This window comes from Podarcis gaigeae (genome assembly GCF_964106915.1).
Source record: "Podarcis gaigeae genome assembly, chromosome: 8".
Classification (NCBI taxonomy): domain Eukaryota; kingdom Metazoa; phylum Chordata; class Lepidosauria; order Squamata; family Lacertidae; genus Podarcis; species Podarcis gaigeae.
Window position 1 is genome coordinate 85,687,169 of NC_139684.1, and position 16,745 is coordinate 85,703,913.

Below are 16,745 nucleotides of genomic sequence, written 5' to 3' on the forward strand. Positions count from 1 at the left end.
CTATGATTAAAAATAGTATTCTGCAAGTGGGCCCAGACCCCTGTTTGAATGTGAAGTATAGGTTATATGGCTTCCATTGACTGTGAGCCTCATATATCACAAAGGAGCTTGCTTGCTTCCTTCTTTGCCCTAAAAGCAAATTCTTTGAAACTTGGCGTCAGGCATGACCTTCTGCATATTCTTTATTTTTGTGTCTTTGACATTACGAGTTGCCGAGAGGGGAAGTGGGGGCTCTCAAACCAGAATTTAGGATGCAATTCTAAGGCCGTGTCTGCTTGGGGGAGCGGGACTCAGAGCATGTGCATACACGGTAATCAGCATTGACAAAAAGTGGGTGGTAGAAGCAGGTAGTTATCATAAATGTGGTCCATGCTAAATCTCTTGGAAATTTCAGAAGGATCGGAGCCAGCAGCAGCAGCAGCAGCAGCAACAACAGCAACAGCAGCAGCAGCAGCAATTTTATTCATCAGCCCTGAAAATGCAGCAGGAGAGCAGTATGAACGAATCCACAGCACCTCCCCACCTGCCTATGCCTCTGCCCATCTACAGCATAGCCACCACCGCCCTCAGCACCACGAGCAGTGTCCCAGCCTCGGTGATAGTCAGCAGCAGCGTAGGCGCAGCCCTGCAGCCGCCTGCCAGCCGAGAGCTGAGCCAGAACCACAACCTGCCGCCGGTGGAGTCCAAAGTACCTCAGTTCTCAGCCGGCCCTCCCCAGCAGGCAATGGCTTGCCAGGTAGCCCCTTACCTGTTTGCAAATCCACAAAGTCGCCTCGCTTTGGCCTGCCCTCCTGCCTTGAGCCCTTCTGTCTAACATGTCTGGCCATTCTTAGTCTTCCCTTCAGCTTCTTGCTTTCTCCTGCACATTCTCTGTGCAGAATGTGTACACACACACACACACACACACACACAGAAATATTAGCATCTCATTTCGGTTCGCACTTGCATTCTCCCACACTTCAAAACAAAGGCAAGGCTTGGGTGTTGGTGGTGACACAATTTTGAAAATAGCAATGAAGTCTCCCCCTTGTGGAAGTTGGTGAACAATACAGGAGGAATGAATATTTTCATTAGTGTAGTTACCTCCTGCCTAGCAACTAGGAGGACCACTGACTGTTACATGTAAGGTTACCATGTGTGTGTGTTCATTTTTGCTGTGCCTTTAGCAATACCCTGACATGCAGAAATGAGACATATGAAAGAAAGTGACAGAAAAAGCTTTGCTTAGTTCATTTCTTCAAGCCAGGCTGGGGGGCAGGGAGAACTACCTACTTGTTAGTGCACTAATTAATGTCTTTAATACTGGTGTACTTCCATGGAGTAGTCAGTTTGATCCTGAACTCAGACACACAAATACTAGGGAGAGAGACAGAGGTATGGATGACACACTGAGATGTAGACATAGCATCCCCCCCCCTTTTTAGGTTACCGCAGAAACACTAAAAAGAAAGAAAATGGTTATTCGTTTAAAAATTAAACAACTGAAACATTATTTGGAACTTTTCCTAAGCACAATCATAAATTATAATCTCTATATTTTATATTTTCCAAACTTGTTTTAGTCTCCTATAAGTAGATATTGTGAACCATGCAAACATTACTATGGTGCCACCTGTATCTGCAAAGAATGGATCTAAGTTTTAAAACATGCGCCTTCCTTGCCTCTGTGGTGAATATTTTGAAGGTTTATATACATTTCTGGATTCCTCTCTTCTGACCAGTAAAGCTCAGTAAAACTGGCATGGAATCTAGCTTTCTTATAACAAAAAGCAATCACATCTTCTTTAATGCTCCACCCTTGCTCCTTTAAATAAAATAATAATTTGTTCTGCTTTGGAAAAAAGCAACAGATAGAGGGAAACAATCTGCATTTACTGATGGTGGGTGGTTTAGTTCACAAAGAGCTTTACTTACCTCTTTCATTATGCCCAAATTAAGAACAAGAAAAAAGGAAAGACGGACATGCCATATGGCCTTTCTATAGCATAAAGAAAGACCATTGGTTCCTTGCCTGAAGGAATTTACAATCCAAGGGATGGGCACATCTGATTTCAGGCAGATTATGTTTTTATTTTTTTTAGCACATGGGTGAACACACAACAATCCAGAAATAGGCAAACACCTCTAGGATCAGCCAAAGGCTTTTCCCCTCTTACTGATCCTGTTGCCAGACTGTGGCCGTTGCCTGTTTGTCTCTTTTCCCTGTTGCTGCTCTTGCTTGCATCCCTTTCGATCCTAACTAACCCTGAGAGGTGGTGGTTCTGCTGCTGCTGCTGCCTTTTCTTGCTTTTCTTCCCGTCTTCTCCTCTGTCCCTCCAGAGCTGTGCACTGCACTTGTGGTATGTTGCCGTCTCCTACCAGAATGCGTATCTCTTTCCTTCCTGTATATATTGTTCTTTAAGCAGAGAAGTATTACTTGCAAATTGAGTGTCATAAATTCTACTTGCATGTTAGTAACGTTGAAAATACTGTAGTGTAAGCTGTACAGGAGTTAGCAGAGGACTTGCTACTCTGTAGGGGTGCCCTAGGCAGGCTGGAGAAGTGGCATTTAATACAACAGAGCCCAGGGAGATTTTGTTGCCCAAGAGAGGGTGACTGGGCAGATTGAAAGGGTGGGGTGTGTATTTGTCTAATGGGAATTAGAAGACATGAACACCCTTCTCCCTGTTCCCCAAAATATTGAAAGAAGCCAGCTTCTTCCTGCCTTCCTTAGGATAAGATTTTTGAGATAAGCTTTTTGTTTAGCCATTTGACATTTTAAGAAACACTTTTTGGTACCTTCCTTGTATTTATTTCTTCGTTGCCTTGGTCACTGTGGTTTAAAAGGCAAAATCTTTTCAAGCAACATCTTTTACAGCCAAGCTTTGCAAACAAGCCGAGGCAGTGAAATAAATTTGGCAGGTACCTACCAGTATTCTCAGTGGGACAGCATGAGAATCTGACACCCTGCCCCAGAAAACTTCCCCTCCGGTTTCAGGGTCTCTCACAGTGTGAACTGATGATGAAGGGAAGTAGGGAACAAGCAGCCTCATTGACTCACGAAGCTGGCAATTGCCAGCTTTGAACTTAATAATTCTTGGCTGCTGCTGCTGGCTTGTGGTGCCTAGGCACCTCAGAGTATCTTCACAAGAGACTTCTAACCCAGTTTACTCTTTCCTTTCTTTTCCCCCCACCCCAACTCCTTTTTTCAGTTGCCTTCAGGGCAGCAGAAACTTCCCGGAGCCTCCCCATCCCATTCACTACCTCATCCTTCCGTGGGGGAGAGCCCCCAGCTCCAGCCCACACACCTTTCACAGATGCAGTCCCCACACCAGTCCCGCCCTCCGTCTCAGCCTCAGCCACTGTCCCGGCCACCGTCCCGGCCTCACTCGAGGCCTCCTTCCCAACCACAGACTTTGTCCAGGCCTCCTTCCGAGCCCCTGTCCCGGTCCTGCACCCCCCAGACCCAGATGCAGAATCTGTATGTGATTCAGAATCAGATTGCTTCCTCTCCTCACGGTCCCAACCAGCATCCTCTGCGGCCCCCCTCGCAGCCTCAGGTATCATTCCAAGCACCACAGGCCCAGCCAGAGGGGCAGCCTCAGCTGGCAACCCCTCCACATCTGCAGCTACAGGTCCAGCTTGCTCCACAGCTCCAGCCGCAGGCTGAATCCCAAGTGCAGGCCCGGCTACAGCCCCAGATTCAGGCTGCATCTGAGGTCCAGCATACCCATTCCCCCCATTTCCAGCTTCAGTTCTCTGCCCAGGGCCCTATCAAGCCCCCCACCCCGACCCAGGCGCTTCATCTGACGCCGGAGCAGCAGAGGAGTTTTCAGATGGTTCCGAATCAGTTCCAGGCTCTTTCTGCAATTCCAGCACCCATACCTCAGCAGAAGCAGTTAATGGATCGGTTTCAGCAGGTAAAGCAATCACATTCCATAGAAATTGGTGGAAAAGGGAATCGGGTTCATTGTGAAGCCCTCTCACTGCGACAAAATGATTCCATCTGTACAAAATAGAGTGGTATGGCCTCGGCTTATTCATTATGTTTCTGGGCAATTGGCTGTACCAAGGAGGCCCCAGCCACCAGGCAGGCCTGCCTCAAAGACACTCTTTGCACCCACCCCTTCCAAATACCCATTCCATTTCAAATATGGGCAGCCCCCCCCAGCCAATATTGTCTTGTTTTTCCATTCAGAATTTTTTTCTTAACAGCTGGATGCCTACCCACCAAAATGCTCTTTGACAACTTTACAGGAACTCATCCTTGAGCATGGCCTACTTGGCCATGGATACGCAGGAGGAACCAACTATTTAAATGCCACTACCAGATGTCAGAGCTCTAAGGTCTATGCTCTTATTGCTTGTGGGTCCTTCTAGCCACCAGGAGGCCAGGCAGTTCCGTGTGCTGATAAAAGACCAGCTCTTGCCTTTGACTTCTCCACCAGTTAAAAACAGACATCAGTGTCTCTTAAGTGCGAGGTCCTTATATTGAGCACCTTAAGCAAGGAAGATGGAAAGGAAGTTGCAGTAGGAAAGAGCTTTTAACATAATTTGGCACGTTCACGGTGTTGCCAGTGGCTTTTGTGGGTTATTCTCTGGCTTTTTATTCTACGCAGATGCCCCAGGGGATTATTCTACAAACGAAGCAGCCAACTTCCACTAGCCAAGCACCACCTGTGCTGAGCCAGTTCAGCAGCCAGCCCTCCTCAGTCTTGGTTAGCAGCCAAGGACAGCAGGTCACAGTATCAACAAGCCAGGCACCACCAGTTCACAGCCATGCTCCTGTGCCTGCCACCGTTCAGCCTTCCAATGCAGTTTCGAGCAAGGCGGCTCCAGTGCTTGAAAAGGGGCAGGTCCAGAGAGGAGGAGGAGGAGGGCAGCCTGCACAACCTACATCACTCCTCCAGCAACAAACACCTGTGTTGGTCAAATCGGCATCAATATGTACGTTGATAAAATGCTGTTTTGTGTATGCTTGTGGGGCTGAATTTGGGGGAGAGGAGGACTGCATTGTTTTATCAATCTTTCAAAGTGTTGCTGCTTGTCTTTTGCTCCATATATTTGTGTATATCTGCATGTCGGTAAATAGTTTCTTTTCCCCTGTGTCGTTCACTCTTCCAACCATATGCGTTCATGCACCTGTCTGTATAGGCAGTCCAGTGTAGAAAGCAAAGGAAATACTTGCAAGCTTTGCAGAAGATAATGGTTTTTTGAGACAACTGACTAGTGTGAGAAACTGCAGAGTAAAAGTTGCAGTGTTCAGCTTCATGCAAAATGGTGGGCTTTTTCATCCCCGGTTGTTAGGACTGGCCTTGCTACAAGGCAGGTAGAGGTGCCCACATCAGGTACTGCAGCCCACCTTCCTGTCCCTTGCAGTTGCTGAGGGTTCTTCCTGGGTTTTGAGAAGAGGGTTCATGCCACAACGAAACAGGAAATGAGTTGTTGATGGCAGGCGACACAGTCAATAATTATTCCCAATGCCAATAATGCCCAATGTCTATAAATTAATGAATAAGGCACTGGTATGTGTGCACCCCACAAAAAAGATTTAAGCCACCCCAAATCAGATATCCCTACCTCTAGGAAAGTGTCCTCTATCATATGGCATAGAATTGAGTGCAGATCAATTCTTTGCTTTGGAATCAATGATCTGTCAAACATTTGGAGCGGCTCAAAGCTTATTGTGGGGAGCACACAGCCAGTTTCCTCCCACCTTGGCAATTGCAGGCATCACCTCACTTACGCAGGAGTTACATTTCAGAACTGTATATGTTGTCCTGTATATGTTATCTGCCCAGAGATCAGCTTATAAAGGGCAAGATATAACACTCATAAACACACACGTGTATATATATATTATATATGTCACTAAGTTCTGTGAGGAGAAGGAAAAAGATAGACTCAGGAGTAATTGCCCTTTCTATTACCCAGAAACTGGAATAAACTACTACTGACCCTTTATATTTTTCCTCTCCAAAATTAAGATCCCAATCAATTCCTCATGCAAGTTTGCTCCAACTTGGATGGGTTTTTAAGACACGTATTTGAATTTTTGTGGGCTTTTAAGGTTTTGATGCCTTATCTCCCAAATCACGAGAGATAGAAACTTGTCCCCCTCCACACACACTTTTTTAAAAGCAAGAATCCTGTTACACCTCCTCCCCTTCCACACATGAAAGTCCAGATTCCATGTGGAATTCTGCCTGCCTGCCATGGCCAGGGGAAAGAAGGCTTCCATTGTTTTTTTCCCCCAGATTGATTGAAAAACCAAACAAGATCTGACTTAGCAACATTATTCCCCCCACCCCCCGTTGCTCTCAACTTTCCCTGCAGTATTCTTCCCCCTGCTCTTCCACATAAGATTCAAACATCTAGCCCTTTCTCCGTTATTGTGCTCATTAAAGATTCCTTGGCACATTTCCTGAGAGCAGGAATGTTAGCCCTGCTGGCCTGGCCAACCTCCAATATGAATAATGGCCTTCTCCCAATCCCTTGCAATGGAAGGGCAGAGACTCTTTGCTTTCTTCACTGAACCGGTGGAGCAATCAAAGGGTTGGCTTTGGACGCAAGAGCTAGGATGGCCAGCTATGGAATGTGTCAGGGACTGCTGTAGTCTCCAGACATCCTTCAGGATGGTCGGTATCCATTTTTTAAAATGCTGCCTTTTAGGGGTAAGGGCTTTACGTTTATGTACTTGGGAGTAGCCTGGTCATAATCGAGGGGGAGAAAAGAACATTAGGAGTCAGACAGACTCTTTCAGAAGCCAGCTTGGATGGAAAAAGATGTTGAAAGTGCCAGCAAGGGGAGATAGCCTGTTGTTGCTGATACGCTCTGGTATCTTATCTTCTCCCTTCCGTTTCCTCCTGGCAGTGGTTAAATGAGAGGAGCCAGGCCTTAAATCACCCTGGAAATCAAACCTCATTTCTATGTTTGGCTTCTGGTTGCAAGGGTAGGGGAGAAGGTGGCTACCAAGTTCCGCCCATGACTGCAAACGTTGTGTTTCTGGGGAGAGGGAGAAAAGCTTGCTCCCACAATTTTCAGTCCATCTACTCCCTAGCTACAGGTTTTTTAGGGACCAGTGATGCTCAGGCATCTGTAAAAAAAAAAGAAATTGCACCACCGGGCACCATATAGAAAATCCGAAAGAGAGAGATGTAGGACTCAAACTGAGATTCCAGACACTATTTTTTACAACTTGAAAATGTTCCATATATCATTTTGAAATCTCACTCGCTTGTATTTTCTTCCCCATTTCTCTAGCTATTGCTGCTGCAGCTCCTTCAGAGAGTAAAACATTTTCCAGCAGCGCCACAACCATTTCTGGAGGGAAAGCAGCCACTGGGCAAGCAAAACCTGCAGGTCCTCTTGCCATTCAGCAGCCAGTTCAGGTGGGATTGTTAAAGCAAGCTAAGGATTCTTTGCAACAAAACATACCCATGCTGATAATTGCCTAGTGTTTATTTTTAGCACCAACAGTATGAGTCTTGCTTAAGCTTTGTATTGATTATAGAATCAACACTGTCTCACATAGAAGGTTTATTAGCAGTAGATGTCACTGAGCTATCACTCTTGGGGCCAGATCATCCATATGGACATACATATATGCATATTTATTTTTCAGTATGATATATAGTGAATTATTTATACTTTTTGCCTAATTGACTAAGTAGTTAGTCATGATTATTGTTAGTAGTTAAGCTTAAATAGTTCCAACAGCGTAGTTTGAACTACTATCTAGTTGCAGTAGTATACATGTTGCTCTTTTGTGCTCTGCCATCAACTTTTGCGATTTATGAAAATAACCTAAGGTATATATTTCCATACTCAGGGCTTTGCATCGCTTTAAATAAACTGCTTTAAACTTTTGTGGCTCTTTTTAAAATGCTGTAGTTATCCACATAGCTAAGGATTTGCAACTGCAGCACTGAAGAATACTGATACCTATCTCCCCAAGCGTTGGCAATGCTGTAACTGTTTGTGTTGCTACTAACTTCCTTTGTGTATCTGGTTCTAATTCATTACAATCCATCTGGTTGTAAAGATACCTTCTTGTTTCTTTGGCAGACAAAGCCTGGAGTCATTAGCTCTGTGTCAGGCCTGAATCTGGGGAAAGGTCCGTTGCAGCTCCAGGTAGTTGGAAAGGGCTTGCCTCAACTCATGCCTTCAGCCCCATCCCAAATCCAGCAGCAGGTGAGCCTATGCACTAGCATGCTGCTTTTATTCATTCATTTAAATATTTTTGGCAAGCTGTTTCAGCCAAATCATATCCATTGAATCATTTCAGCCAAAATAAAACCTCCTGCAGCTCAAACCCATTAGATCTAGTGCTGCCCTTTGGGGCAGTAGCCCTTGTCCTCTTTTGTGCAACATTCTGCAGAAATTTGAAGTGTGCTATCATGCCTCCCAAGGGACGTGGGTGGCGCTGTGGTTTAAACCACAGGGCCTAGGGCTTGCCGATCAGAAGGTCGGCGGTTCGAATCCCCGCTATGGGGTGAGCTCCCGTTGCTCAGTCCCAGCTCCTGCCAACCTAGCAGTTCGAAAGCACGTCAAAGTGCAAGTAGATAAATAGGTACTGCTCTGGCGGGAAAGTAAATGGCGTTTCTGTGCGCTGCTCCGGTTCACCAGAAGCGGATTTGTCATGCTGGCCACATGACCCGGAAGCTGTACACCAGCTCCCTTGGCCAATAAAGCGAGATGAGTGCCGCAACCCCAGAGTCGGCCACGACTGGACCTAATGGTCAGGGGTCCCTTTACCTTTTATCATGCCTCCCTTCAGTCTTCTCAAAGCAAAACAGTCCTTCAGCCTTCCCTCATATGACTTAGTATTCCATACTTCTAACCATCTTTTTTGTGAGACTAGACATCTTTCTGCAGGGCCTGCAAGACAGAGCTGTTCCGCCTGGCCTTTGGTTTGGACTTTCTGACCCTTATGTTTCCCTCTCCTTATGGTTTTGATCTATGGGCTACTTTTAAAATGAGGATGCATTTTAAATTGCACTTTAACCTGTATTTTAATTTTTTTTCCCCTGTTACGTTTTTACTGTAATTTTACTGGTGTTAGCCACCCTGAGTCCGGCTCTGGCCCGGGAGGGCGGGGTATACATAAAATTTATTATTTATTATTATTATTGTCCTCCTTTTGAACCTGTTCCAATTTGTCTGATGGTTCTAAGGATTTGCGAAATCTCCCATCACTTTCTACGAAGGTCTCTTACTACACTGATATGTTTGCCTGATTAGCATTGCCATAATATGATTAGCATCTTCACCAGAAGGCTGGCCACTTACAAACAGGAGGTGCTTTTCTTTGTGGCCTCAAATTCACCTGTTGCTCTTTGTTCTTACGTTGTTGTTTTTTCTCCTTACCAGTACGAGGGCAAGCTTGGAAACCTGAAAAAGCCCCCTCCCATGCTACAGCCCAGCAAGGAAGCTTGGTGAGTCTCTACCAGAGCCCCTCAACAAATGTGCAGTCCTAAGAACAGAAGCAAAGCAGAGGAATGCTAGTGTTTATCAGGGGGGGGGGGACCTGGATCTGGCCGGTGGGTTGAATCCAGAATTGGCCCACCCTTCACAAGCCACTTTTTACAGGGCGGTGGGGTCACCCACCTGTCAAATCACCTGACGCCATATGACACCAGGTGATTCAACTTCAGAGGAAGAATCAGAAGTTCACTGCAAGTGCCCTATGGATTCTTTCTTTCTTCTTTTGCAATCCCAGCTTGAGTTCTCAGGCTGCAAGAATTCCTGCCGAAAGCGGAATGAAAACCCCACTTTGGGCAATTATTAGCTCTGCTCAAGAGCTCTAGAGTGGAACCAAATTTAAAAGACACTAAATGGAATCCCCGTGTGCAGAGGAACGACCTAAGTTCTTTGTTCCTTTGTAGCCATATATATGATTTCTTACCCAGTCTTCACCTTGAGATCCCATGGCAGGTTATAACAATGAAATCTACAATCATAGAACAAACATAACCATTACATGGAGCAAAGTGGTACTGCTAGCTGATATTTGATATCTGTTATGGGGCAGGTGAGCATGGTTGGGGGGAAACAACCTCATGGGCCAAATTAGCACCCCTGACAAGCTTAATCTTTTTTGCTGCTTCCTTTAGTTTCTTGGAACAGCTGCATAAACACCAAGGAGCAGTGCTGCATCCTGACTATAAAACCTCATTTCGGTCATTTGAAGATGCCTTACAGAGGCTCCTACCATACCACGTATACCAAGGAACATTGCCTTCTCCCCATGACTATCGGAAAGGTGAGTTTTGTCTGGGATTCTCCTGCATCAGATGCAAAGAGATGGATTGACTCTTGTTTTCCATAGCTTGTCTGCTAATTGTCCAAGCATTAGGGTTGGACAACCCCCTTCTATTAAACCCCACTACTCTGTATCCTTACTGATGATCATAACCCTAAAAGTAAAAGCTAAGATAAAGTAAAAGCTAAGTTCCCAAAGTACTTCATGTGCATAAAGTAATTGTTCTCCTTGAGGGCTCAGTACTACCATCCCTGCTATGTTCACTGGATTGTGGGTGCTGTGAACTGGGTATCTTCTAGGGCTAGGCCCATAGGATTGCAGTGGGAATGAAGAAGAACACCTACTCCAGTTAAATCCAGAATCCTGAATTCCTAATAGGTTAGTACACCTACTCTAAGCTACCCTTTTGCATTTTTATTTTTGCGTCTTTGATGCACATGGCACATAGCTGTGCCATGTGGGTACATGTTTGTATATGCAGGTTCTAAACTTTCTAGATTGCTTCATGCATCTTGATTAAAATAGGCCCTTGCCTGTGAAAATTCATTCCAAAATAAATTGGTCAGTCTTTCAGGTATTTTTTTTGCAGTTAAAGAGAAATGTGGCTACCATTTTAGAAATACTTAATTAGGAGAGGGGAGGAATGTTAGGGAAGAATGTGTGTGTGTGTTGTCTGGAAGGCAGCAAGATCCCTTTTTCTCAGGCAAAGTGTTTCTCAAGAGGTATCAGAAGGAAATGTTTCAAAATTGATGAATGACTATTATAGATAGATAAAAGAGGATTTACTCTACTCGACTATTTTGGGGACAGATTATAATAATGTATAAAAGTCATAGCAGAAATTCGTAATTGTGCAGGTGATGTGTAGGGAGAAGGGATGAATGTATTTTGAAATGATAGTTCGAAAAGTTATTTTATTGGGAGCAGCAGCAAAGGAGGGAGGAAAATAGAAGGGACTTCTGGGGGGTGGGAAGTCAGCTTTTAAATTTGTATTAATTTGGTAACAATTTGTTAAAAATTATGGAAAATCAATAAAAACAATTGGCCAAAAAAGAGAGAAAGAAATACTTACATTAGTGCATTATGAATATTCTCCAGCAGCAAGAAGGGTTTTCGTTACAGCAGGTCCCACTCACAGGAGGCAATCATATAACCACCAACCCTTCCCTCCCTCCCTCCCTCCCTTCCTGTTCTGCTTCTTTCTAGTAGATGAAGAGTTTGAAATGGTGTCTACGCAGTTGTTGAAACGCACACAAGCCATGTTGAACAAATACCGCCTGCTGCTGTTGGAGGAATCCCGGGTAAGAATTTCTTCTCTAGCTTCCTCTTGAACAGATCGTTTTCCAACAAGTATCTTGATCTAATCCTGGCCTTTGCCAGGAACACTCAGCCAGCTGATAACAGGTTGTGTTTGCGAGGAACCTGTTGCAATCATATGGTACACTCTCAATTTGGTGTGTATTTTTAAAATTATTATTATAAATGAATATGATGGAGAAGTGATCTTGTAGGAAAAGAAGAATAGGCAGGGATGTACATATGTTGCCCAAACCTCCTCATTTTCTTCCAGAGAAACCAAGGTTCTATGCCTAGAATGAGCTCATGCAAGTCAATACAAGACACTGGTATGGTTTAATTGCAAAGATTTGCCCGGTTTGTTTTATTTCTTCTGAACCAGATAGTTGAGACTTTGCAGAGTTTGGGTGGGAGATGCTTAGAAGAGGGGGTTGTGTTGCAGGAGTGGACTGGTGGCAACAAGAGGAGGTTGGGCAGGTTGAGGGGCTGTAAGGAAATGGGAGATTAAATGACTGATGGTAACAAGGAAGAGACTGGTGAAGGGCAAAGACACCCTGGTCCTTGAATGCCAGAACATGAACAGTGCTTGCATATTTAAAAATATGTATTTCCACCTCTGTCAGGGCTAGAGGCTTCTTAGGTGTCAGTTTACATGCGGATTTCCACTTGCACTCATCTGTGGAAAATGAGCAGCTCTGTACAGTAGATTATATCGGTTCACTATCAGTTCATAAAAAAGAAGTGGACAATAATTATTTTGCAGGTGGGAGATTGGAACCAGCCTCATCCTTTGAGCGTTGCAGAGCCACCCTGGTGGATTGCTAAGGATTCCCTTGCTTAGGAATGCCTCACACTTGACCACATTGCCTCCCATTTGACCTGATTGCTGGGCTAGTAGGGGCTTTTGCATTTATCCGTACAAACAAAAGGAAATGCAGCAGAATAAATGTATCAGTTCTTTCTTCTGCCACTGGCTTCTTAATCAGTTAATATGGATTGTTTCTTTCTTTCTTTTACGACACACATACACACATTAAACATAAAAATAATACTACATAATCAACACTAAAACTTACAAAAAAGAGAAATACAACTAAAACATTGTTACTTACAAAAATTTATACAAACAAATGAACATCAATATATATACACCATACTTCTTTCCTTCCAATTGACTTCCTTCATCCTCAACATGGTTCTCTTTTCGTTTTTGGTAAACTATTTCCTTCTTAATTCCTTATTTTTCTTTCTATTTTTGACTTACATAGCTCAATTTATTTTGCAGAAGTTAATCGAAACAAGTCCAAGTATTAATTTGAGGGCACTGCTTTTTAAGATATTCTCTATATTTTTCCCAGTCTTTTTGAAATTTTTGTTTGGGCTGATCCCTGATAGCTTCAGTCAATCTGGCCAATGAGATATAATCCAATAATTTATCTTGCCATTCTTTTTTTATCTGTGTTATTTCTTTTTTCCAATTTTTGGCAATTAATGTTCTCGCGGCCCCTGTAGCACAAAAGAATATTTTTTTTGTTTTCTCTGGCTATATCTGTATCAAGTATCCCCAGTAAAAAAAGCTTCTGTTCTCTTAATAAAATTTTGTTTGAATATTTTCTTTAGCTCCTCATACACCATATCCCAGAAGCCCTTGATTTTATCACTGTCCACCACATATGTATGAGTGTCCCCTCTACTTGATTACACCTCCAACATAGATTTGATTGTTTCTTACTTTCATCCTTGCCACAGTCTTATAAATGTACAGAAGCCACCGCCCTGAGGAGCGTCAGTCTAAATGTCAACAGTGAGGGAGGCAGCAGCAAAGGGAAGGAAGTTCCCAACAATATGTAGATTGGGAGGGGGGGGGGTTCATGAGGCTCAGGTTGGCTTTGCCTTCCCCATGACACAATATTTTGTCCTCCATTGGCAGAGACTCAGTCCTTCAGCAGAGATGGTGATGATCGATCGAATGTTCATACAGGAAGAAAAGACCACCTTAACTCTTGATAAACAGCTGGCAAAGGAGAAGCCAGGTGAGGAAAGACGCGTTTCGTTTCCTTGTGTAGCTTGCTTATTCCAGTGTATGTGTTTCCTCCACTCCCTGCCCTTGTGCTTTTGAGAAAATGCCAACTGTCTTTCTCTTGTCAGCGACCTCCACATCTGGCATTAAGGACTTCCAGGGCAGGCTTGACCTCCAGTATTTCTCATCTCAGTTTGGATGATCATATCTCAGTTTAGTAAACCAAGATATGAAAGCGTCTCTGGCACACAGCCCCGTCTCTCCTCCCTTCGCAGTGCACTTCTGCAGAATGCAGAACCTGAAATGGGAGACTTTAGATATGAACAGTTTGAAGATGGTTTAAGACCCAGAATTCCAAATGTAGTAAACCAGAGTTTCCTGGTTCAGAAGAAAAAAAAACAAGTGTGCTGCGAAGGTAAGAGAGAAGTGGCTGGGTGCCCAGCCAAAAAAGGCTTAAAGGTGTTATCCAAATGCATGATGTGTGGTCAGTGAATAGCCCACAGAGCAATTTTATCTGCCCCCCCCCCAAAGTTTTAATCAAGGTATGGTAAAATGTTTTTTGAACCACCGTTTCACTTATGAGGAAAATGAGCAATAAATCTCCTTCTGTGTTTTGTATCAATATTTGTGTGTGAGATAGCAGAACAGTTTCTGGAAGCCAAAGAAGCATTGGTTTGACTTGATAACCTGCCTCCTGAGGGGGAATCTTACAAGAAACACATTTGTGACCTACCACCTGAGTGCACGCACTCCATATCTGCGGAGCTTTGGCTCTGAGGCGATGCCAATGTTATTATAGAGAGTTGGCATCTGTGAAAGGGACTGGTATGTTCCAGCTTGTAACTGGAGAATGCAGTGGCCCGTGACACTAAAGAAGTGGCCATCTCTAGGTTAAAGTTTGCTGTTGTTAAGTCAGTGGTGGCGTGAGAAGACCTCAGTCTGTTTTTGTCTGAAATGGTGACACATGTTGTTCTCTTGCAGATGAGTATGTTTCCTCATCTTCGCGGTCGCAGAGTTTTGCTTCTTCTCTGGCTCAGGGTGCTCTGTCCAGCAGTGCCGCTCTGGCGTCTGAGAACCTGAAGGCACCTCCGGTGCAGATGGCAACCCAGATCAACCCAACAAAACTGGTCATCAAGCACAGCGGAGGCTCTCCCTCGGTCACGTGGGCCAAGGCCTCTCCCTCATTAGATGGTGACGAGGATGCCTTGCCCTCCAGGAGTAAGCCGCCCATCAAAACCTACGAAGCCCGGAGCCGGATTGGACTGAAACTCAAGATCAAACAGGAGGCGGGCCTTAGCAAAGTGGTTCACAACACTGCCTTGGACCCGGTTCACCAGACACCGCCGCCCATGTGCACAGTGATAAAAACAGCTGACCAGCACTCGTCGGCTTCAGCCGTTGCCACCACCACTGCCGTCTCAACGGCGGGGCAAATGAATGGGACCGTTGATCATATCACAGCAGCTCCAGTGGAGAAAAAGCCCCTTGTGACTTACTGCAGGCTTCCCCTCCGTAAGACATACCGGGAGAATGTGGACGCTTTTGTAGCGGATAAAGCCTCTGACACCTGCCTGAAAGAGAGCAGCCCAAAAGTTGATATGGTGCCAAGCACCCTCATCATCAAGCAGGACGGGGGCTCCAGGAGCGTCATCACTTCCCGCAAAACCCACGAGAGCCCCTCCATGGCTGGGGCAGAGAAGAGCCGGTCAGAGGAGGGTACCAAGCATACCTTTTTCAACCGGAGCGATGCCCGTTCCCTCGTGATGCAAGAGAGCCCCACCCCTCCTAAGACCGACGATTCAACCAGTGGCCTTATGAAGGAATTGGCGGAGGTTGAGGATGAGTTTTATCACCGGATGATAAAAATTGAGCCACCTGACCATGGTTCTGCCTCTGAACTCACATGGGATGTGCCCCTGCCCCCAGCCAAACGCAGAAAGTCAGAGTCTTTTGATGTGGACAATGCCAGCTTCTCCAGCGACAGCCCCCCAGATGACTCGCTCAACGAGCACCTACAGAGCGCCATTGATAGCATCCTGAACTTGCAGCAACCTCAAGCTGGGGGCCAGAACACCCGAGCGCCCTCCTCGTCATACAACTCCTCCTCCTCCCCTTTCTCTTCCCCTGTCCACCGCACAGACGCTTACCTTGCCCCCAATCACAATGGCGGCCTTGGAGCAAGGACGTTGAACAGATAACAGAAATCTATACCAAGCAGAGACTGTACAAAGAGAGCCAAGGACTGGAGCTGCTACAGCTTCTGCTGGCTGGGAAACGGTTGGAAGCCAAGGTGCCACTTCCCAGAGACCTGATAGAATAGGGCTGATACCAGAAGGGAAGAGCGGGGATCTGGGGTGGGGCGGGCAGTGAGAATGTCCTACAGAGGCTTCATCCATCCAAGTGTTTATATGATGGGTTTTGGTTGTTGTAAAGCTGCGGCTGGATTTACAATATACTTGTCTCATCACATGCACCATTTTTAAAGAAGAAGTTCAGCAAATGCGAGGCAGGCGGGTGGGGGTTGGATTAGGGGCCCATAGGTGGTAGTGTTGGCTGTGTAATATTTAGATTCTGTAACAAATTGCTAATTTGAATCTCTGATGATAATTGGGTTTTATTCCCCGCCCCAAACTCCACACCTATATTTTGGACATTTTCACAAATCCCAAGCCAGAAGCCAGCGGGGAGGCCAAAGGAATGGGGTAGGGCCAGGGGGACAGCTCCAGAGGAGTTGCCACAAGGGGCAATTTATGTAATTGATTTTGTGGGGTTTCTTAAGTTATTTTAAGTATAAACTGTCTGCTTTTTCTTTCCTTTTTTAACGTAAAAAAATAGAATCTGAACAAAATGCAAAAAAAAAGAAGAAAGGAGAAAAGATACAAACACTAATGGTTTAAACAAAGAAGTGTGGGTTGAGTTTACAAATAAGCCCTTTTTAAAGAGGAAGCCAGTCGCTCCCCAGATATCCATGGGTCTGGTTAACGCAGTCAGGATCAGTGAAACTAGGAAAGTTCTGGCAAGAGGGTGTACATTTCTCTCTAACGTCTCCCCCCCCCCCCCTTTTTTAAAAATAAACCAACTTGTCAACCTTTTGTCAAAAGAAATCTATTCAAGATGCCAGAGGTGTACAGTTGATTGGGCATTCCCAAGAGAGGGGACTTGGAACCCCAGCCAGGCACGGGCAGG

The 16,745-nt window shown here is 45.1% G+C and overlaps 1 protein-coding gene across 13 annotated transcripts in view; it reads left to right on the forward strand.

The window, feature by feature from the left end:
* Positions 1–16,426, forward strand: part of BICRA (BRD4 interacting chromatin remodeling complex associated protein) — a 96,217-nt gene extending 79,791 nt beyond the window's left edge. For 5 of the 13 annotated variants that reach the window (XM_083753579.1, XM_083753574.1, XM_083753583.1 and 2 more), the window contains 10 exons: positions 395–736; positions 3,192–3,899; positions 4,599–4,926; positions 7,243–7,370; positions 8,047–8,172; positions 9,352–9,416; positions 10,095–10,243; positions 11,450–11,544; positions 13,470–13,572; positions 14,541–16,426. In XM_083753579.1, the coding sequence (XP_083609705.1) occupies positions 395–736; positions 3,192–3,899; positions 4,599–4,926; positions 7,243–7,370; positions 8,047–8,172; positions 9,352–9,416; positions 10,095–10,243; positions 11,450–11,544; positions 13,470–13,572; positions 14,541–15,757 (3,261 nt within the window). In that variant the 3' untranslated portion in view covers positions 15,758–16,426. The remainder of the gene's footprint in view (positions 1–394; positions 737–3,191; positions 3,900–4,598; positions 4,927–7,242; positions 7,371–8,046; positions 8,173–9,351; positions 9,417–10,094; positions 10,244–11,449; positions 11,545–13,469; positions 13,573–14,540) is intronic. The other 8 variants (XM_083753581.1, XM_083753585.1, XM_083753577.1 and 5 more) reach the window with 6 other exon arrangements.
* The last annotated feature ends 319 nt before the right edge of the window (positions 16,427–16,745 follow it).